At 45.0% G+C, this 23,940-nt stretch overlaps 1 protein-coding gene across 7 annotated transcripts in view; it reads right to left on the reverse strand.

The window, feature by feature from the left end:
- Positions 1-23,940, reverse strand: part of ZFAT (zinc finger and AT-hook domain containing) — a 126,159-nt gene that overhangs the window by 58,607 nt on the left and 43,612 nt on the right. For all 7 annotated transcript variants that reach the window (XM_061606964.1, XM_061606978.1, XM_061606953.1 and 4 more), the window contains 3 exons: positions 23,311-23,543; positions 2,827-2,914; positions 705-854 (listed from right to left, as the gene is read on the reverse strand). In XM_061606964.1, the coding sequence (XP_061462948.1) occupies positions 705-854; positions 2,827-2,914; positions 23,311-23,543 (471 nt within the window). The remainder of the gene's footprint in view (positions 1-704; positions 855-2,826; positions 2,915-23,310; positions 23,544-23,940) is intronic.

The following is a 23,940-nucleotide window of genomic DNA, read 5'->3' on the forward strand; positions in this document are numbered from 1 at the left end:
AGCATCATTGACCCTTTGGCAGTGCCCACAGAATCAGGCAAGTCTCTAAGGATGCTTCCAGGCTGTCCCATTTTTTGAAGAGGGGGGGGGGATTCAACTACATACCAGCAAATTTAGGATGCACAATGAAAGTTGATTGGGAGGTCTTCTGTAACAAACCAATTTCCTCAAAAGTTCAGACTTTTTACAGTAAGAAGGGCAATGGGAAAATGCACTTGAAAGTGTGGGAAAACACTTGCTGGGATGCAACATCATTTAACCTCCCCACAAACAAATCGGTATGAAAGCTCTAACAAACAGATTGTAGGGAAGCACCCTAACTTTCCTAGAAAATGATCATATGTATCAGTTTGGTAACAGGGGACCAACTAGATGATAAAAACAATGCAATTTGTGTATCTGAAAAAAACAACCCAGCAGCTTTGGGGTATCAAAGTAGGATATGGACCACAAAGCACAGGGAGTTAACCCTCTCCCCCAGTTGCTATCTTCCCTCCTGGAGAAAACACCAGCTGCCTGGCATGGCCCCTAACTTGATACCCTCCCTCCCCAAACACCTGCTAGTAAGTTAGCAAAGCAAAACAATACATGAAATGCCATCACACATTTCAGTTATAATCTAGTTTGGCCCTATTTGGAGCATCAATACGTCAGCAAATTATTGCAATTTTTAAACAGACAGGTGCTAGTTACGCCACAGTTACCTTCATGAGCCCATATGTGACGCTGAAGGTCTGATCCGTTCTTCATAAAATAAAAATTGCAATAGGGGCATTTCACAGCTCGCTTTCCTATCAGCCCTTTCAGCTGAACCCTCCTGCCAACAATCTCGGAGATGGTGTTCATAGAAACCTCTGTGAGGGGTGGGGAAAAGGCACAAAAGAAAAAACAACAGCAAGCTTTAACCTTTAGGGAACACATGCCAAAAGTATTTAAAATACAGAATACTTAGATTGTTCCTTGTTGTGTCTTTTAAATAGCTTTCCTTTTGCATGCCCCCCCCCCCCCCGGTGAGATTTTACAATCTAAGGAAATTGCCTCATTAATGTATGGCTTTTCCAGCACTGGTCATTGCTTGTGTGTGCAGAATACTCCATGGTGACTTACTATTTTAGTGACAAATTAGAGGCTGGCTGCGCCATTGGTGCAGGAGCTTGTTTTTCCAGTGGGAAGCATTCTCAGGTGGCCAATACCTAACCAGGAAGCTTCGCTAACCAAATATTTATGAGTGTCAATACTCTCCGAGAGGCGCATGACATTTGTTTAAGGTTTCACCTGGAATTTCCAGACGAGTCAGAAATATCCAGGCAGACAGCTCGTTAAGAACCACAAAAGGCCCATGAATTCAGATGTGACGCCATAATCAACTGGAAATGATGAAGTGATAAGACTGCATTGTTCAACCCCGATCATGTGTAATAATCAACCTAGTTGCATGTCATCTTTAAAAAATTGTACGCTGAGTGCATTATACCGTAGGAGGGAAATGACAAAGTGTGAAAAATCATTGCAGGGACCTCCGCACTTGAATGGAGGACTTCCATGGGCCAACTTTGTATTGTATGTGCTCAGGCCCCTCTTCAGGCTTTTTTTAAAAAAAGGAACATCACCTCCTGTAAGTGACAGGCAGTATGAAGCCTCTAGATGAGCCAAGTGTCAGGCCTCAGCAGGGGTCTGCTCCTGGTTGCTGGGTACTGAGGTACGGGATATGGTCCAGAGAGGGAAGGCTGAGGCTGGGGCATACAGAGCAGGGATCAGAAACAAAGGTGTAGCCAGGGCCAGGCTGAGTTCCAGATAAATGAGGTGAGGCACCAGGAATTTGTGGCTGCTACTGCTGTTTACAACTATGTGTTGCTAAGACAAATGGGTCAGCCCTGTGATCAGGACTTTATAGGGCTAGGTGACTGGGCTAGGGCTAGGTCCCATGACTGGGACTGTTAGGACAACTAATTACAACTAGAGCCTGGGTGGCACCTTTACACTGCCAGACTTGCAGGGTGGCCAGAGCATCAGTAACACACCAGGTCCTGCCTATTGAGCACCCTGCTCTAAGACACTCCCCATAATCCTGGCATCTTACGCTAGTATGTAAAAGAATGAGGAATTTGGACTTCTAAGCTTGCTTAGTTGAAAAGAATCATGCAACCTCCTTGCAGAGTTTCAGATTCTAACTGCTAGTCAAGACTGCTCATCTCAGGAACCCTCAGCTAGAGAGAGCATTGCCGAGGTCTTGATCAGGATGTGGCCACCCATGACCTTAGTTTGACCCTGACAATCACGGCCTTCCAATAATCAGTGTCGGTTTTTCACATGACTGCCTCCCTGTTTTTCCTTTACTGGCCCTCCCCCTGAGCAGTAGCCTGACATGTGGAAATAAAGCAGGCAAAGCGTGCCCCAATTATGCCAAGGAAAAGTTTTGCATTCATATCAGGATGCTGTTAGAGGCATAGGCTTTAGATCAGTAAACAAGTTAGGAAAATTAGAAGTCGTCTTGTACTGAATGAGACCATTGCTCCATCTAGCTCAATATTGTCTACACTGACTGGCAGTGTCTCTCCAGGGTTTCAGGCAGAGGATATTCCTAGCCATAGCTGGAGATGCCGGGGATTGAACCAGGGACCTTCTGCATGCAAAGCAGATGCTCTGCCACTGAGCCATGACCCCGAACTATGGCAGTTAAGTTGGCCACCTAATGTGGGTTTTTTTACCTGTTTTCCATATACGATGATAAGTAACAGACACACTGCAGCTAAAGTCTATCACGCAGCATGGGCCATGTCTCCTCTATTACGCTACACTTAAGATTGCTAATGTAGCTTATCTTACCTGGGTGGTTTGTCTTTATGTGTGATTTTATAAGTCGATCTTCAGAAAATGATTTTTCACACACAGGGCAGGAATAACTCTTTTTGTCCTTCAAAGGGGGAAAAAAAGATTCTATTATCAGTTCATTGAGCTGATTGCTCAACTCATCACACGCTGAGTAATATACAGCTCCCAACAAGGTGATAACTGGGAGGCTCAGATGCAAATTTCAGCAGGGGTTATGAAAAGCAAGAGCAGTTATCATGATGAGGAACACCAAAGGAAATACAAGAATTAGGCTTTGCTACCACATATTGAACTCAGAATTATTCACAGCTTTGATTTACTGTGTGAGTGAGAGAGAACTTCAGGATAAAAAATGCACATGATCTATCTAAGTCAGGTACAACTTGCATATATGATTTGATCCACATAGCCAGCAAAATGAGGAGGGAACAAGGTGGTGGAATGGACCTATTTTATTTATTGATTTACCTGATTTATACTCTGCCCATCAACTGATTCCTGAGCTAACTTCTGACTGTAGCTAGTGAGGGGGGATCATGTTAAAACCCCAAAACACTACCTTCAAGTACAGAACTAGTATAGTAGGGAGAAGGTGGAGCTAAAATATTTCTTCCAGATGCACTAGTTGTCCATCTGAAAGGAAGTTGTATTTTTAATGTGGGGAAGTATTCAGAATGTAATATTCCACATCAGCAGCCTGAAGTAACATAGTCCACTCCACCACCTTTTCCTACTACATGTATAGATTCAGCAGTGAGCCAAGTGGATTCCAGGAAACCACGCAGGGGCATTTTTCAGAAGTTGGTTTAGTTTTTTTCCCCGTTCAGGTCACACATAGGGCAGGTGAACTGTTAGATGCTTTGTGGGCTAACACTATTACTTAGCATTTCATTGGAGGCTAACAGAATGCTGGGATTTGCAAGTTTTTATTTATTTATTAAATTTATTAGTCGCCCATCTGGCTGGCTGTCCAGCCACTCTGGGCGAAGTACAAAATAAAAACATACAAATATATTAAAAATCTCAACAATAATAATAAAACCTAACCCACCCCAAAAGTCTGCCTGAAGAGCCAGGTCTTCAAGGCCCGGTGGAAGCTCATCATAGAGGGGGCATGGCAGAGATCATTTGGGAGGGAATTCCACAAAGTGGGGGCCACAACTGAAAAAGCCCTCTCCCTAGTTCTCACCAGTCTGGCTGTTTTAACTGGTGGGTTAGAGAGGAGGCCTTTTGAGGCTGAACTTGTTGAGTGGCATCCCTGATGATGTTGGAGGCGCTTCTTCAGATAGACTGTGCCAAAACCGTATAGGGTTTTAAAGGTCAGAACCAATACCTTGAATTGGGCCCGGAAAACAACCGGTGACCAGTGCAACTCCTTCAGCACTGGAGTGATGTGATCTCGCCAGCGGCTGCCTTTAATCAGGCGAGCCGCCGCATTCTGTACCAGTTGCAGCTTCCGGACCGTTTTGAAGGGTAACAGTAGTCTAGGCGAGAGGAGACCAGGGCATGTGGGATGGGAGCAGATGGTTGGGAAGGTAGGGGCGCAGCCTTTGTATCAGATGGAGTTGATACAGCACCACCCGGCTCACAACTGAGACCTGAGACTCCATGGACAGCTGGGAGTCAAGAATGACCCCCAGGCTGCGGATCTGGTCTTTCAGGGGCAATTGTACCCCATTGAGCACCAGGTCAACATCCCTCAACCTTCCCTTCTCTCCCACAAACAGTACCTCGGTTTTGTCAGGGTTCAGCTTCAGCTTATTCCTTCCCATCCAGCCACTCACCGACTCCAGGCACTTGGACAGGGTTTCTACAGCCAACCTCAGTGAAGATTTGAATGAGAGATAGAGCTGCGTGTCATCCGCATACTGGTGACACTGCAGCCCAAATCTTCTGATGATCGCCCCCAGCGGCTTTATATAGATGTTGAACAGCATCAGGGAGAGGATGGAGCCCTGTGGCACCCCACTAGTGAGAGGCCAAGTATCCAAAACCTCATCCCCCAATGCAACTCTCTGGTACCTACCAGAGAGGAAGGAACAGAACCAGTGTCCCCTATGCCTAACCTCTTCAGGCGGTCCAGAAGGATACTGTGGTCAACGGTATCAAAAGCTGCTGAGAGATCCAGGAAGACAAGGAAGGTGCATTCGCCCCTATCCAACGCCCTCCTCATATCATCCACCAAGGCGACCAAGGCCGTTTCAGTCCCATGTCCAGGCCTGAAGCCCGATTGAAATGGATCCAGATAATCCACTTCCTCCAAATGCACTTGCAACTGCTTCGCCACCACCCGCTCAACCGCCTTGCCCAGGAATGGCAGATTTGAGACTGGGCGAAAGTTGTTCAGATCTTGGGGATCCAAGGAGGGCTTCTTTAGAATTGTTTTTATTACTGTCTCCTTGAGAGCTGATGGCATTACTTCCTCTTCCAGGGACGTATTTACCACCATCTTGATCCCCTCGCCCAGTCTGTCCTTGCAGCTCATAATGAGCCACGATGGGCAAGGGTCGAGTAAGCAAGTGGTTGGCTTTAAGGCTGAAAGCACCTTGTCCACTTCATCAGAAGGAAGAAGCTGGAACCGATCCCACACCACCAGAGGACCACTGGCTGCTTCTGGCTCGCTCACTGCGTTCACAGCACACGGAATAGCACTCTTAATACGATCAATTTTCTCCTCAAAGTGCTTTGCAAACTCATCACAGGAGGCCTTAGCATGTTCCATTGGTTCCGGGGCAACTGGACCGACCAGGCTCCGGACCACTTGGAACAGCCTCCTGGGACAGCACTCTACGGATGCAATAAAGGCAGCATAAAAATCCTTTTTTGCTGCCCTCATCGCCACATGGTTGGTTGCCGCAGCCGCTCTAACCCGTGTCTGATCGTCGTCAGAGTGAGATTTCTGCCACCGGCACTCTAGCCGTCTCACCTCCTGCTTCAGAGTTCGCAACTGTGGAGTATACCACGGTGCCATCTGAGCTCTATTCAGAGGGAGAGGGCGTTTCAGAGCCACCCGGTCTAATGCCCCGGTGATTGCAGCATTCCACCCCTCCACCAGGGTCTCAACCAAGTGCCCGTGTGCATGCTCCAAAGAATCCCCAAGCACATTCAGGAATCCATCTGGATCCATCAGACATCTGGGGCGGACCATCCTAATGGGTCCTCCACCCCCACGGAGGGTTTGTGGCACCAAGAAGTCCACCCTCACCAAGTAGTGATCTGACCATGACACGGGGGTGATGGATGTACCCCCAATTTTCAAATCACTCCCCTCCTCTCCCGAGAGAAACACAAGGTCAAGTGCATGACCAGCTACATGGGTGGGCCCTGTTGGAATAAGGTGCAGCTCCCAGGAAGCCATGGTTTCCATGAAGTCCCGAGGTGCCGCTGTGAGGATGGCTTCCGAATGTACATTAAAGTCTCCTGCCACCTATTACATTTCACACTACTAGGCTACCGTGTGATCATTGCAGCAATCAAGCAACAAACCTATTAGCCACCAGGCTAAGTTCAAGGTTCTAGTTTTGGTGTACAAAGCCCTATACAGCTTTCAACCAGGATACCTGAAAGACCATCGATCACTCTGCTCTGCAGGTGAGGGCCTCCTGCAGATACCATCTTATCAGGAGGTCCATTCTGCACAACATAGGAAGTGGACCTTTAGCATCGTGGCACCTACCCTTTGGAATTCCCTCCCCTTAAATACTAGATAGGTGCCATCTCTGTTATCTTTTTGGTGCCTACTGGAGACCTTCCTCTTTCAATAAGCCTTTTAAGTTGAGACCTTATCCCAGTCTGCTTCTGCGTTGGAATTGCTTTTTAATATGTTTCAACCTTTTTTTAAAAAAAAAGATATTTTTAAACCTTTTTTAAAGTTGTTTTTAAAGCTTTTAAAAAATGTTTTATTTTAATATATTTTAAAGTCTGTTTTTAGGTGTTTTTAGTGCTTTTGTTTGCCGCCCTGGGCTCCTACTGGGAGGAAGGGCAGGATATAAATCAAATAATAAACAAACACAGCTGTGTGATTAATAGGGCCAGTGCCAGGCATGCCATGGCCCTTGGGCACCAGCTTGCCCCAGGCCCTGGCATGTGCGTGCCCCACCTACCTATCTCTCCTGTCTTTTGCAGCTGTGTGCACTGGGCTGCCATCAACCAAGATGGCAGCAGGGCATCAGCACCTTAGGGAAACCTCAGCCGCCATCTTAGTTAATGGCAGCCCTGCGCTGCAAAAGACAGGAGAGACAGGTAGGTGGAGCCAGCAAACAGGTGGGCGGCTGGGAAGCTCTGCTGTGGATCGCTGAAGGAGAGCACTACTCCTCCCCCACCCTATTGAGGGGCCCCTTAGGGGCCCCTGTAGCCCCAGGAGCCCTTGTCCAGGGCCCGACCTGGCTGTCCTTTAGCGCCAGCCCTGGTGATTAAGGAAATTAGCACAATTGGATACAGGAATACCTAAACTACAATGGGTCAGATAGAATAGTTCAGGGTTATCTAGAGTCAAGACACTAAAGATAGGAAGTACCTATGTTATTCTATAAAGAGGTTTCGTATGTGTGTGGGGGAGGAGCAGCTTCTCACATATGACCACCCCCTTAACCCCTGGATCTTCAGAAGAATTCCTTCCAGCCAGGAAATGAGACATACAAGAATGAGCTATAAGCCTCTCTGAATGGTGCCTCTGTAATTGTAGCTTTTTTTGCCAAGCCTATCCTTAGATGCTTTTAACAGGAAGATAAAACACTGTTCTTTTTACTCTGGGTTTGTGTGTGCTACTGAGAAGCGTGGTTTAGCTGGAACTTTGCATGTGCCCTAAAACTTTGTTTTCTGATTTTGCTCTAAGCAGTAAGTGTGATGCCACTGCAGAGTAAAAGAGAAAGCAACATGGGTTTAAGCAGGATGTTCTTGCATTGCTGTAGCTGTGTAATCCATGAACTATGGATTATAACAGAGATACAAGCCAGAACCGAGATACAAGCCGGATACAACAGAGATACAAGCCGGAACCGTTGCCATATTTAACGTAAGCACAAAAGCTTTAATTGTTGTAAACCGCCCAGAGAGCTTTGGCTATGGGGCAGTATACAAATGTAATAAATAAATAAATAAATGTGTATTTCGCCCAGAGGGCTTTCTCCAGCAAATATTTTCTATTGCTAATTAGATAAAGTCTAAATTTGCATTTTCTGGGAAAGTACCCCTGCTCCTCATGAGGAACACCTCAGTCACCTGGCTGCGAGTTCTGATTGGCCAGAGACCATTTGCCATTTAGTGACCTCCCTGCCGCTGAGTGGTGTTTCAAGCCCCAAAAACCATTTTGCTTCCTGTCTGTCATTTTGTATAAACAAATACATCTGCCTTTATATTGGTATTTGTTGGTTCTAGTTAATTCCCCCAAGCAAGTGAGTCAGTATGGTCATTTGTAAATCGGTAGTCACCAAATGCAATGGTCATCGTGTTGCACCATAGTTGCAAGATTAAGAGACCGCCCAAACATGTGCTGTCTTGAACATGAATGTAAGATCCTGGTTCATATACATCAGGACCTCATTTCCTCTGCACAACTGAAGGATGTGGCTGTGGTGGGATGTGGCCTAGGGAAAGTCCCAAGAACTAGACAGAGAAGCCTCAAGACTCACATTTGGCCCTCAGGCCTCAGGCTCCCCCCCCCCCGCGATGCACAGGTATGAACAGACACATGAGAAGATCTATTGAAAGTCTTTATGGGTATGTTGCTGGCCACTATTCACTCATGTTTGCATAACTCAGTGCAACAATGCTGCCCTTGATACCACTGAATCCAGCAGGCCCTAGGATTCCCACCCTTTCTTAGACACTGATGATGTGAGCCTCATACCAGTGGGGTCAGTGGATAAGTCACAGAAGGCTGACAGATACCTCATAATGGGTCTTTTATGCTGAAATCAGTTTCTTCTAGCAAATGTTATGAAGGAATGGCATTCTGGACCATTTCATTCCAATGTCATCTTAGGGAATAAAGGGAAGCTAAATGGGAATGGATTCCAAGTCCCATGTCTATGCTTTCCATGTGTGTGTATATGTGTCGTTAACAAATCCTCCAGGAAAGGAGTTCCTTTTAACAAAGTCTTTTTTGGGTGCGGGGGCACACCCTCTGATATAGTCAGAATGTGGCTCCTTGTCTACCAGACTGCAGCTGCTGCAGGCAGCTCTCGTGCATGGCTGGAATGGCGCTCCTTGCCAGCTGGTGCAGGTGCCTCTACAGTAAACAGTGCTTCGGGTGCCCGGGAAACACTATTTACTGAGGACGTGTCTGCTTGAGTGTAGGGGAGGATGGCACACAGAGACCAATCACACAGTATGGCAGTGACTGCCCCTCGCCTGCCTGCTCAAGTGTACAAACCTTCAAGTGCTCTGTATGCAAGGCTTACCTGATCTGCTTATTTCATTTCAGATATGCATATTGTTAGTTTTGAATAAAGAGTCCACTGAAATATGTTGAACTGCTCTTTTTTGTGGTGTAGGAACCTATCACTGTTGTTTCCGTATTACTCTTAACTCTGGTGCCAAAGTTTCTCTTAAAATAATGTCCAGGAACGCATCTACTTCGTTAACTGAGTTATTATTATATATATGTGCACAATGGGCCTGAATGTTTCAGAAACCAGAAAGTAAAATACACAAAACTTCAAGTATATTATAATTCCAGAACTAATAATTTCAAAGCCAAGCTGATGAGTTTGAGACTATAACTCAGTTTGGAACATATGGAATTAGCTCTTGGGAACCTTAACAGGCTGGAAGAAGTATGTTGCTGCACTTTTGCAAATGCCAAAATTTGCTTCCTGAAAAAGCAAAATACCACACAAGGCACAGAGAAAAACATTGCAGGCCTTGTAGAGAAATGGCAGGATGCAAAACAAAAGTCTGTCCATGAAGAGAACGCAGAAGATGGCTATCATCGGTATGGTACAACATAGGTGTATATAAATTTCTTTGCTTGCCAGGGCCTATGTTCGTTAAAGCAGTATTTCAGTGTTGAGGTTTGTTGTTGTTATCTGCCTTCAAGTCGACTACGACTTATGGCAACCCTATGAATCAGTGACCTCCAACAGCATCTGTCGCGAACCACCCTGTTCAGATCTTGTAAACAGGGCCAGTTCTAAAGGGCGGCCAGGTAGGGCAGTGGCCCAATGGCCCCTGGAGCTACAGGGGAGCTCTCAGCTGCCCCTCTGCTCACCTTCTGCAATCTGCGCCCCCCCGCCCCCCCACCTACCTGTCTGCTGTCTTTTACCATTGCCCTTAACGAAGATGTCAGCCGTGGTTTCCCTAAGGTACTGAAGCCCTTGCTGTCATCTTAGTTGATGGCAGAGATGCGTGCACGTAGCATGCACATGTGCCATCAACAAAGATGGTGGCGGAGGCGTCATCCCCTTAGGGAAATCGCGACCGCCATCTTCGTAAGGGCAATGGTAAAACACAGCAGACAGATAGGTGGGGGGCGTGGGGGGCTGCGTGCACACATGCACGCAGGGGCCCAGGGCAAGCTGATGCCCAAGGGCCCTGGCATTCCTGGAACCAGCCCTGCTTGTAAGTTCAGGTCTGTGGCTTCATTTATGGTATCAATCCATCTCTTGTTTCGCCTTCCTCTTTTTCTACTCCCTGCTGTTTTTCCCAGCATTATTGTCTTTTCTGGTGAATCATGTCTTCTCATGATGTGTCCAAAGTATGATAACCTCAGTTTCATCATTCTAGCTTCTAATGATAGTTCTGGTTTAATTTGTTCTAACACCCAATTATTTGTCTTTTTCGCAGACCATGGTATCCGCAAAGCTCTTCCCCAACACCACATTTCAAATGAGTTGATTTTTCTTTTATCCGCTGTTTTCACTGTCCAACTTTCACATCCATACATAGAGATCGGAAACATCATGGTCTGAATAATCCTGACTTTAGTGTTCAGTGATACATCTTTGCATTTGAGGATCTTTTCTAGTTCTCTTATAGCTGCCCTTGCCAGTCCTAGCCTTCTTCTGATTTCTTAACTATTGTCTCCAATTTGGATAATGACCGTGCCAAAGTATTGATAATCCTTGACAAGTTCAATGTGCTCATTGTCAACTTTAAAGTTACATAAATCTTCTGCTGTCATTACTTTAGTCTTTTTGACATTCAGCTGTAGTCCTGCTTTTGTACTTTCCTCTTTAACTTTCATCAGCATTCGTTTCAAATCATTACTGGTTTCTGCTAGTAGTATGGTATAGTCTGCATATCTTAAATTATTGATATTTCTCCCTCCAATTTTCACACCTCTTTCATCTTGGTCCAATCCTGCTTTCCGTATGATATGTTCTGCATATAGATTAAATAGATAGGGTGATAAAATACACCCCTGTCTCACACCCTTTCCGATGGGGAACCAATCAGTTTCTCCATATTCTATCCTTAACAGTAGCCTCCTGTCCAGAGTATAGGTTGCGCATCTGGACAATCAGATGCTGTGGCACCCCATTTCTTTTAAAGCATTCCATAGTTTTTCATGATCTACACAGTCAAAGGCTTTGCTGTAATCTATAAAGCACAGGGTGATTTTCTTCTGAAATTCCTTGGTTCTTTCCATTATCCAATGTATGTTTGCGATATGATCTCTGGTGCCTCTTCCCTTTCTAAATCCAGCTTGGATGTCTGGCATTTCTCGCTCCATATATGGTAAGAGCCTTTGTTGTAGAATCTTGAGCATTACTTTACTTGCATGGGATATTAAGGCAATAGTTTGATAATTACTGCATTCCCTGGGATCCCCTTTCTTTGGAATTGGGATGTATATTGAACACTTCCAGTGTGTGGGCCATTGTTTAGTTTTCCATATTTCTTAACACATTTTTGTCAAAATTTGGACTGATTCAGTCTCAGTAGCTTGTAGCAACTGTATTGGTATGCCATCTGTTCCTGGTGATTTGTTTCTTTCAAGTATTTTAAGAGCAGCTTTCACCTCACATTCTAAAATGTCTGGTTCTTCATCATACAGTTCCTCCATGAGAGAATCTGTTATCCTGGCATCTATTTTATAGAGTTCTTCAGTGTATTGCTTCCATCTTCCTTTTATTTCATCTCAGTCAGTCAGTGTGTTCCCCTGTTGATTATTCAACATCCCTACTCTTGGTTTAAATTTCCCTTTCATTTCTCTAATCTTTTGGAATATGGCTCTTGTTCTTCCTTTTTTGTTGTCCTCTTCTATTTCTGTACAATAACTATTGTAACAGTTCTCTTTGTCCCTCCGTACTAGTTGCTGTATTGTTGCATTTAGGGTTCTGAACGTGTTTCTATCTCCTTTTGCTTTTGCTTTCCTTCTCTAACCATTTTAAGAGTTTCTTCAATTATCCATTGAGGTCTTTCTCTCTTTAATTAGAGGTACTGTCTTTTTGCATTCTTCCCTGATAATGTCTCTGACTTCACTCCATAGTTTTTCTGGTTCTCTGTCAAGTAAGTTTAAAGCCTTAAATTCAAAGTGCTGGTTTTGACCTACAAAGCTCTATACGGCTCAGATCCAGGCTATTTGACAGATCGTATCTCCCTACGTGAACCTGTCCGGGATTTGAGATCTTCAGGTGAGGCCCTTCTTGTGTTCCCCACACCTTCGCAAGCACATATGACGCAGACATGAGATAGGGCCTTTTCGGTGGCCGCCCCTAGGCTGTGGAACTCCCTTCCAAGTGAGGTACGATCAGCTCCCTCCTTGCCGTCTTTCCGGCGACAAGTAAAGACTGTTTTATTTCAACGGGCATTTGGGATAGAGAACGACCAGGATTAAGTGTCATAGGTTTGGTGACTACATTATATGATTTTATTATTTTAAATTGTCCGCTGTTTTTAACCTATTTTTTATGGTTTTAATTTTTCTCATAGTTTAATTCTTTTTTAATAGTATACTTTGTATGTTTTAATTGGTGTTGTTTTTACTTGTAAGCCGCTCTGAGTCCTATTGGAAAAAGGGCGGGGTAGAAATAAAGTTTATTATTATTATTATTATTATTATTATTATTATTATTATTATTAAATCTGTTCCTTATTTGATCTTTATATTCTTCTGTGATGTTATTTAAATTGTATTTTGTCATTATGAGTGCTTTGTTAGTCCTCTTTAGCTTTACTCTGATTTTCGATACGACCAGTTCATGATCTGTACCACAGTCTGCTCCTGGTCTTGTTTTCACAGAAACGCAGGTGATGGCATGTAATTGTGTCTACTGTGTGGTAGTGATGAAAACAAACCCTACTTGACCATCACCAGTGTGTCTGCAACTAGCCATTCAGCACAGCTGTTTAGAATAGTGAACGGACTAGTTACATTTAACCGAAAGCTGGGGTCATCTCAACCCTCCGCAGTCTGATGTGACAATTTTGTGAGGCACTGTGTGAGCGAAGTCATTTGCTCCAAGCTTAACATGGTTAATGCAGGTCCAGGTGAACGGGCATTGTCTAGTCTCATTGTAAGGGATCTGTTATTGTGGCCCAAGGATGTGGACAGGCCTGGCCAACTACATGCCCCCCCAATCGTTGCCTTTCTTGGCTTAAAAAGGCTTAAAAGGGGATTGACTGGGGGTGGCAAAGGAGTGGTACATGCTTCACTGACGAGGAAGATGTTGACTACCTTGGAAGAGGTGGTGGTATGGCCCCTCCTTCGGAGGATTTCCCTGGACCCTGATGTTCTTGATAACTGCTACCCAGTTGCTAATATCCACTTCTTGGGCAAGGTGATTGAGACAGTAGTAGATGAATACCTTCAGATGTACCTGGGCGAAACTAGACTCATTATTACCTAGACCCACTTCACTCTAGCTTCAGGCCTGGATTTGGTACTGAACTACTTTGCCCAGATCGATATTTCTCTGGAGAGATTGTGCGGGGAGTGAAATTCTGTTGGTTCTCCTTGGTTTCTCAGTATCTTTTGACACCATTGACCATGGAATCCTTCTGGAGCAGCTCTGTGGATTGGGAGTCAGATGCATAACTGAAAGTATGGGCTATATACAGATATCAGAGCTTTGGGAGTGACTGTGCCTATAGAAGCAAGTCTGCTGAATGAAGCTTACAGAAGTGAAGATTACAAGACCAGTCTTAGCGATTGTGCCAAAGAAACAGAAGGCCAGCTCTAGTGGCTGTGTCAAAGATTGCTATACCAGCTGTATTCAAGCCACCTTACGTCATCTCAAATGCAATGCTTTTTCAAAAGGTCATATGCATGACAGTGAGGCATTTTGTGTCTGTGAGTGTGTGTATGAATGAAAAGAAAAATATTGTTCTTTGACAGTTTAAGTCACCATTTACAGCTTAAAGCCTTCAAAAATGTGATTCATTAAATTTTGATTAACATTTATTATTTTGATTACATATACACATGTGCTAGGTATTTCTCAATACCTAGTTTCCTCGGAAGGAAGGGGGTAATTTATGCCACGCTTTCCAGGAGCTCCAGGGAAAAATGGCATGCCCAGAGTTGCCCAAAAGATGGATTCAGATAGTTGTGGTTTAAAAGCATTATACCCTTGTGCCGAATCACCCCTGCTATAGTATTATAGTCTCCTGGCAGAGTGACCTGGTTGGTTGTGTATTAGCAACAATGTTTCCCTATGAATTTGCTTTGATTCAGAACCAGCTTTAAAAACCAAAATCTCTATCTTTGTCAAACAACTTCAGGGATTTTTTTGAATGTGGGTGTGACTTTTACACAACAGCCCTGCTACTGCTGCCATATCACAAGTTTGTAGGAAACTCTAGAACCTAGGTTCGCAGGGCAGGAACTTCAAAGCTCTGGAAAGGCTAGTGCTTTGACATGCGAGTTTTCTGTTTGCAGGTAAGGCTTTTTTCCCCTCGCAATAGCTGAGAATTCCAAAATGTGTGAGCCTCTACTTGCAGTCTGTAGTGATACCACCCAGATGTAGGTACATCACCTCAGTCTGAGTAGGCCCTTCCAATTGGCAAATGCCTCAGGCAGTGGGGATGGAGCAAAGTTGCACCCCTGGATCCTGCTTTCTTGTTCTGTGGTCTACCCACCTGGATCTTGCAGCACTCTCCAGTGTGCCTGTCCCATCCCCATATCTGACAAAGGGGGTGCTCCCTCAGAGCGAGACCTTCTGGGTGAGGTGGCCTGGGAAAGTGCCTGCACCATCACCTCACCTGGAATGGCTTGCTCAGAAAAAAGGCCCAATTCCTCAGAACAACGCAAGGGCAAAGTGAGTGGGGCTAGGGGGAGACAGAGCCACCTGCCCCAGGTGATGCCGTGCCTTGTGCTAGCCTGACTTCAGTGTCCTAAGTGGTGCATTATTGGTACATTTGAGAACAAGGCTGTTGTCAACTGCATGTCTACCTTAGAAGGGGCCACATAAATCTTTTAAACACAGACACACATTTGGTGTCGCAGCACACTGGCCTGGCATCAATAACAGGGAGATCTATTTATTCACTTTGGCAGGTAGCCAAGGGCCCAAGTTGTCAAACATTCCAGAAAAAATCAGTTTTCTTCAGTTACACGCCCAGTCCCACCTCCTCTTTCACTGCCACATTTATTTCCTGATCGGCCTGAAATATTGTTCCCTGTGTCCCTTGCAAGCGTGAAAAGGAAACTCCTGGTAATGTCTAGCTGCTGGAAACGTAGGTTTAAGCTTTCGTATACATTGCTGCCAACCTACTCCACCTTGCTCGGCAAACGGTGTTACTTCACCCCTGGGATGTGTCTCAAAGTGGCAATTAATTAGGCCCACTCTTGACTGTATTTCCTTCCCTGCATGCTGAAAACTCAGAACAGAAAGCCAGTAAGAGCTCTTGTAATGGAGAAGCAAGCAGATATGAGTTTCGTGGCTTTCTCCTTTTTCTGCTTCTCCGAATATTTCCATATGCACCATTAGCAAACAGGGCTCGGCCTTTTACGCGTCAAGCTGAGACAATTGTCTCAGGCAGCAGATGTGGGGGAGCAATGAATTGGCACAAACACCCTGGAGCCCCACTTGCTTGCCTTATTGTCTGACAGGCCCTACTGCCACCACCAGACACCCACCCGCTTGGCACAGCTTTCCGCCTCCCTCTCCTACCTGCCTTGCTCTAGGAATGACTAGAGCTGAGAAGGCCTGGGGGAGGGGGGGAGGGAAAATTTGAGGGAGAAACTGTTTTCCCCCCCAAATTTTTCAGGTTCTTGCCCCCTCAGGCCTTCACATGTCTAGGAAGGACCAAGGGACTCATTCTTCTGGGAAAGGTGGCTGGGATAGCACCTGTAGCCAGCCAGCCTGCCTGCCTGCCTGCCTTTCTTTCTATCCCACCCTTCCTCCCAGCAGGAGCCTAGGGCGCCAAAAATGCTTCTACAAATGCTCTTTAAACTCAGGAAAATGTGAAGTAGCAACATTAAACTCCCCCTCCCCAAGTTTATAGAGCATTTATAGCTGCTGCAGCAAACCACAATGGCAGCAAAGGTGCTCTCTTTGCCACCTCACCTAGAATGCCCTGCTACCAAACGCATTTGAACATCTTTGTGTGTCACTTACGAATGCTGTTAATGCAGGAAAGGACTTGGGAGATACACTGAATCCATGCTGCACTTGCAGCAGGTCTTGCATTCGCGTTAGGAGCCAATTTAAGCCAAAGCCAATTTGACTCATGTGAAAAGCGCTTTCAGACTCACCATCAGCCACTTTCTACATTCCTTTTCATGACCTTTTGATTAGCAAACTAGTCAAATGCGGACTACATGGAAATACTGTCAGGTGGATTCACAACTGGTTGGAAAACCGTACTCAAAGAGTGGTCGTCGGTGGCTCTGCTTCGGACTGGAAGGAGGTCTCGAGTGGAGTGCCACAGGGTTCTGTCCTGGGGCCGATACTCTTCAACATTTTTATCAATCATAGAATCACAGAGTTGGAAGGGGCCTTGTAGGCCATCGACTCCAACCCCCTGCTCACAGCAGGAAATCCACAGCTAGAGCATCTCCCGCAGATAGCTGTCCAGCCTCTGCTTGAAGACATCCAGTGAAGGGGATCCCACCACCGCCCTTACTGTCAAGAAGTTCCTTCTAATGTCCAATCTGAATCTACGCTACTGCAACTTAAAACCATTAGACCTAGTCCTACCCTCTGGGGCAGCAGAGAACAAATCTGTACCCTCCTCTATGTGACAGCCCTTCAGGTACTTAAAGAGTGCAATCATGTCACCCCTCAGCCTTCTCTTCACCAGACTGAACATGCCAAGTTCCTTCAACCTTTCCTCATAAGACTTGTTCTCCATACCGGCTATCATCCTCGTCACCCTCTTCTGGACCCGCTCTAACTTGTCTATATCTTTCTTAAAATGAAGCGCCCAGAACTGAACGCAGTATTCCAGATGAGGCCTGACCAATGCAGAATATAGTGGGACTATTACTTCCCTCGACCTGGAAACTATAGCTCTGTTTATGCAGCCCAAAACCGTGTTTACCTTTTTTGCCGCAGCATCACACTGCTGGGTCATGTTCAACTTGCGATCCACTACAATTCCAAGGTCCTTCTCACACGCACTACTGCTAAGCCGGGTATTTCCCATCCTGTACCCGTGCATTTTGTTTTTGTGGCCTAAATGCAGAATCCTACATTTGTCTTTATTGAATGTCATTTTATTAATTTCAGCCCAATTTTCTAGTCTATCCAGGTCCCTTTGGATTTTATTCCTGTCTTCCATTGTGTTAGCTATCCCTCCCAGTTTCGTATCATCTGCAAACTTCATAAGGCTTCCCTCCACCTCATCGTCTAAATCATTGATAAAAATGTTGAAGAGTATCGGCCCCAGGACAGAACCTTGTGGCACTCCACTCGAGACCTCCTTCCAGTCCGAAGCAGAGCCACCGACGACCACTCTTTGAGTACGGTTTTCCAACCAGTTGTGAATCCACCTGACAATATTTCCATGTAGTCCGCATTTGACCAGTTTGCTAATCAAAAGGTCGTGGGGGACTTTGTCCAATGCTTTGCTGAAATCTAGATAGATGACATCTACAGCATTTCCACCATCTACTAAGCTAGTGACCCGATCAAAAAAAGAGATGAGATTAGTTTGACAGGATTTTTTCTTGACAAACCCATGCTGGCTCCTTCTGATCACAGCATTGTCATCTAGATAGTTGCCAATGGACTCTTTTATTATCTGTTCTAATATCTTTCCCAGTATTGAAGTCAGACTGACCGGCCTATAATTCCCCGGATCTTCTTTTTTACCCTTTTTAAAGACCGGGACGACGTTTGCCCGTCTCCAATCCTCCGGCACCTCTCCCATTCTCCAGGATTTCTCAAAGATAATGGCAAGAGGTTCCGAGAGTACATCCGCAAGTTCCTTCAATACTCTGGGATGCAGTTCATCAGGCCCTGGAGATTTGAACTCATTTAGGTTAACTAGGTATATCCTGACTATCTCCTTATCAATCTCGAACTGCAGTCCTGACCCCTTACTGAGATTGCTACCGATGCAAGGTTGCACACTGTTCCCTTTTTGGGAGAAAACGGAGGCAAAATAGGTGTTGAGTAGTTCTGCCTTTTCCTCGTTATCTGTCAACATTTTACCATCCTCATTGAGCAGCAGTCCCACTGTTTCCTTGGTCTTTCTCTTGCTTCGAACATATCTGAAAAACCCCTTTTTGTTGTTCTTCGCTTCCCTCGCCAGCCTCAGCTCATTCTGGGTTTTAGCTTTCCTTACGCTATTCCTGCAAGCCCGAGCCGCTCGTCGGTACTCTTCCTTGGTGATGCGTCCTTCCTTCCATTCTTTATACATGCTCTTTTTTACTTTTACCTCCTCCACCAGTCTTCCGTGTAACCACATTGGCTTTTTCCAATGTCTTCCATTTTTCTTCCTCTTTGGAATTGTTTGTGATTGCGCTTTTTGTAATACGTTCTTCATGAACTCCCACGCGTCTTGGGCTCCTTTTTTCTTTAGTCTATCTAGCCACGGGATCCTACCCATCATTTCCCTGAGCTTGCTAAAATCGGCTTTCCTGAAATCCAAGGTCCATGTTTGACTATATTCTTCTTTGGCTTTCCCCAGAATGACTTAGACGATGAGGTGGAGGGAAGCCTTATGAAGTTTGCGGATGATACGAAACTGGGAGGGATAGCTAACACAATGGAAGACAGGAATAAAATCCAAAGGGACCTGGATAGACTAGAAAATTGGGCTGAAATTAATAAAATGACATTCAATAAAGACAAATGCAGGATTCTGCATTTAGGCCACAAAAACAAAATGCATGGGTACAGGATGGGAAATACCCGGCTAAGCAGTAGTGCGTGTGAGAAGGACCTTGGAATTGTAGTGGATCGCAAGTTGAACATGACCCAGCAGTGTGATGCTGCGGCAAAAAAGGCAAACACAGTTTTGGGCTGCATAAACAGAGCTATAGTTTCCAGGTCGAGGGAAGTAATAGTCCCACTATATTCTGCATTGGTCAGGCCTCATCTGGAATACTGCGTTCAGTTCTGGGCGCCTCATTTTAAGAAAGATATAGACAAGTTAGAGCGGGTCCAGAAGAGGGCGACGAGGATGATAGCCGGTATGGAGAACAAGTCTTATGAGGCAAGGTTGAAGGAACTTGGCCTGTTCAGTCTGGTGAAGAGAAGGCTGAGGGGTGACATGATTGCACTCTTTAAGTACCTGAAGGGCTGTCACATAGAGGAGGGTACAGATTTGTTCACTGCCGCCTCAGAGGGTAGGACTACGTCTAATGGTTTTAAGTTGCAGGAGCATAGAGAACTTCTTGACAGTAAGGGCAGTTTGGCAATGGAACCGACTGCCTAGGGAGGTGGTGGGATCCCCTTCGCTGGATGTCTTCAAGCAGAGGCTGGACAGCTATCTGCGGGAGATGCTCTAGCTGTGGATTTCCTGCTTTGAGCAGGGGGTTGGAGTCGATGGCCTACAAGGCCCCTTCCAACTCTATGATTCTATGCAATTTTGAAGCAAAGACACAGAACATCAGAAACCAACCTTAGAGCATCAGGACACAATCAGGAGAATAATGGAGAGTACATATTACTGAGCTTGTACTATTTCAGGTTGCAAGATGAGAAACAGCATGCTTGAATGTTCCCTCACATTTAAAATAAACTATCTCCCAGTGCAAATTGAACTGATATGTCAGGAAGGATGTTCTCCCTTACATGCTAGCCGTCATTGTGCATGGAGTTTTCTTTTGTTTTAAATATGGTGGGGAATTCAAACATGCATTCTCTGCCATGACCTGCAGACTGAATGGTACAGTCCAGAAATAACGGAGACATTGTTCTCCTGACTCCTTTTTTTCCTCCTCAAATGTCAGTCAAGAAATACATTAGCTTGTAGAATTTTCCCCCTTTCAAATTCCCAGCGTTACCTCTATCTTAGATAGTGACCCCATGGAGAATTTGTGTTACCTGACCCTCAACCCTTGGCATACAGGTGGACTGTGATCCCCACCCAGGAAGAAGCAGCACAAATGATTGCCTTCAGAAAGGAAACCCTAAGGCGCCTAACAAGAGTCTTTTTGGACCAGGGCCTATAAATCTAGAGATTTCATGAAAACGTAACGAACTTCTCATTGAAGGTGCGTGCACAGCGTGATTGTCTGTGCCAGTTAAAAGCAGGTGGGTTGGCAGGAGATTGTGTGCAATGCTTCCTTCTCATGGGCAGAGGAGCATACTTGTTCACTAGGGAAATCTGTTGATGAGCTGCTTATGAGCAATTTCCCCAGAGGAGCAGGTGCGTTCAGCTTAATGTAGTGAAAACAATGAGGTCCCGTGGCACCTTTAACAACATCACAGAGGCATGAACTTCTGTAGACAAGGGTTTACGGGGAAAGGATGTAGCTCAGGGGTAGAGCATCTGCTTTGCGTGCAGAAAGTGTCAAGTTCAATGCCCAGCTTCTCCAGGTAGGGCTGGGGAAGAGACCCTGCCTGAAATCCTGGAGAGCCGCTGCCGGTCAGTGTAGATGATTCTGAGCAAGACGGACCAATGGTCTGACTCAGTATAAGGCAGCGTCCTATGTCTACATTAAGAGCTGCAGCTAATGCACTTGTCCAAGAAAACTCATGGCATTAAAACGTGTAAGCCTTTAAGGCAAGGGTGGGAAAGCTATGGCCCTCTGGATGCTGCAGGACTTCAGTTCCCATCAGCATGCCCCATGGGTTGGAATGATGGGAGTTGTAGTCCAACACCTGCAGGGCCACAGTTTCTCCATCCCTGCTCTAAGGCAGCCTTTCCCAACCTTTGTGTCCCCAGGTGTTGTTGGACTACAATTTCTATCAGGCCCAGCCCGCATGACCAATAGTCAGGAATGATGGGAATTGTAGTCCAGCAACATCAAAAGACTCAAAGGTCGGGAAAGGCTGCTCTAAGGTGTCACAGGGCTTTTTGTGATTTAGATTGTTAGGGGGATTTGCCATCTACAGTACATCATCATATGCAGGATGAAATTGGATAACAAAGTGGCCTTAAAAGCAAAGGTTATCACCATATTACTCTGCTGCAAGAGTTTTCAAGAAATACTAGATTTTTTGAAAGCCCAGAATGACATGAGATGGACCCCATCATAAACACAATTATTGTTTTTTTACATGGCCTGGGGGTAGGCAAGAGAGAGAGAAAATATGGTGTGAAAAAAGAGGCGGCATCCATTTCCAGCAACAGATGTTTGGTGGCTTGATCTCTCTCTCTCTCTCTCTTCCCCAGGGCAGTTGTAGAAATCTTCCCTGCTATTTTCAGTCAATGTGCTAGATTTTTAAATTGCATACAAGCTGTGGGTAACTTTCTGATACACACAGGGAGCCTAGCACCTTGTATGAAATCAAACTCTGCAAAGAGAGGTCAAGAACATGACCTAAAAACGAGCACAGGTTTTCTCTGCAAAACACATTTTACTGCAAAATTCTTCTCTAGCTCAAATGAAATAATACTAATTATGTATTTATAGAAGGATTCCTTCCTGTAGCTTTTGGGTTTCCTACTGCTTTCTGAAAAGCCATCCCGCAGTTTCTGAAACCACAGCAGTTAGAGTAGGAGGTGAATTATTCTGTTCTTCACCAATTTAAAAAAAAATAAACTCTAACTGTGTGAGACACTGGCCAACAGCCTTCCTCCTGTCAGCATTAAAGAGATCTGAAAACATTAGGTGTATCACATACTTTTAAGAAAAATGTAGAAATACCCCCTGAAAGCAGAGGAGAAATAATATTGAGAAAATTCCCTCTTGCTCTTCTGAAATGTGGAAACAGAAATTCCCAAAGCTAATGGGAAGGTGGAATCATGAGGGCCTTAGCTGAAGAAGCAATTTAACTGTTAGCTTTCTAACCCGCCCTATTTCCAAGGCTTTTGGACAGGTTTCAGCTTTTAAACACACACCCAAGCACACTAAGATGTAAAATACAGTCCATTAAAAAATAAAATAGAAAATAAAACTGAATTTAAAAAGCCCCAAACTGAGCTCACTCCAGACCTTACCCATTCACACTGGAAGGATATATTATGCTTCCAAACAGTAGTGTAGTGGCAAATTCAGAGGTGCAGGGTCCCTTCATGATAGTCACACCACACCCTCTCACAGCCACGCCCCCTTTTCCACTTTCCCTCATGTCCCTTGCTCTCCATGTTGTCTATGAGTCCAGACATCTCTAGGAGCCAATCAACATGAAAGAGGAGGCAGTGTGTTAGCTACTGAGAAGAGTCTTCTCAGTGGCTGATTCATTTCCTTTCACTCTGATTGGCTCCGATCAACACGAAAGGACGACTCTTCTCAGTGGCCAACATGCTCCCTTTTTATGTTGATTGGCTAATACATAGGGACCTGGCAGGGACCCTGCTCCTAAAAACGTAAAGGGTCTGCGACCCCAGATAACTGCACCACAGCTTCCAAAAGATGGTGGGGTCTGAATTTCAAAGGAAGGGATCTGAGAGCGAAAAGAAAGCAGTGTGCCCTTGCTGTACACATTTGATGCCTTGGTGGTATAGTCAAGGCAGTACTTCAACAGGATATTAAGGGCTCCAAGGCTCTGCAAATTTCTTGGTCTCCACCCCAAAGCAGCAGAAACAGAATTATGCAAAATAAGCCAGGGTAAACACAGTTCACCTACATAATTGCTCAGAGTACAGAATATAGATACCTCCATGGGGAATTTGCCTTTTCTTTTAAGGAAAGCATATGCATAACCCTACCCACAAGACATCATCTTTTAAGGATATTCTAGTGTTCGCATTTAAAACTCTTTACCCTATCAAAATTCAGACTTTCCCATGCCTAAAATAGGCCTCAACATGGAGGATATCAACCACAGAGAAACACATACACTGCTTCACAAATAAGGCAATAATAAGTAGAACTTTAGGCAGCAGATAAACATCAGAACTGTACATGTGTCCTGCACAAACCATATGATGGGAAACAACGGAGTCACTTTCATGGCTTGACACTCTCCCTGTACAGAACATGGCTATGATTCCATTTAAACAAAAGTAATGCCCAGGATTCAGACTTACCAACTCTGTGTGCACTTTCAGATGGGCCTGGAGTTTGTATTTATCCGGGGTGGAATAATCACAGTCTTCTGTGGGACATTTCAGCAAAATGTTACTGTGCTTCTGGGTGACATGACGTTTAAGACAGTTTTTGGTGATGGATGAGTAATTGCACTGAGAACAGTAGTAGAGATGCTCTCGTGTGTGAGTACGGACATGCATGTCATAATGCACCAAGTACCAAAACAACTTGCCTGAAAACAACAATTTAAAGTACATAAATTAGTATATTAAATGTATTCAGAGGGGGTTCCATCCAAGGACTGTGTAATGAACAACATGCTAGATGAAGTTAGGAGAAACAGAAATTCAGAACCATATTCCATCATGGGTAGCAGTCACTGTTTTGTAAAATGGGGCAGGAGAATCATGATCTGGACAGATAACAAGATATTGTGATGAGGCATATGGTTCAAATGCAAAATGGTGGCAAAACCCTGGGGCTTTGACACAGGGTGCACCATGAAACTAGTTCATGAGTCTAATGGCTGAAGCTGAGTACCCTGGTCATGGCATAATTTTTGCCTCTACTTAACCCAGATTTAGCAGAGTTATAGAGGTGAGCAAAATGGTAGCTTCTGCTTATGGTGA

The sequence above is a fragment of the Rhineura floridana genome, chromosome 1, assembly GCF_030035675.1.
Source record: "Rhineura floridana isolate rRhiFlo1 chromosome 1, rRhiFlo1.hap2, whole genome shotgun sequence".
NCBI lineage: Eukaryota > Metazoa > Chordata > Lepidosauria > Squamata > Rhineuridae > Rhineura > Rhineura floridana.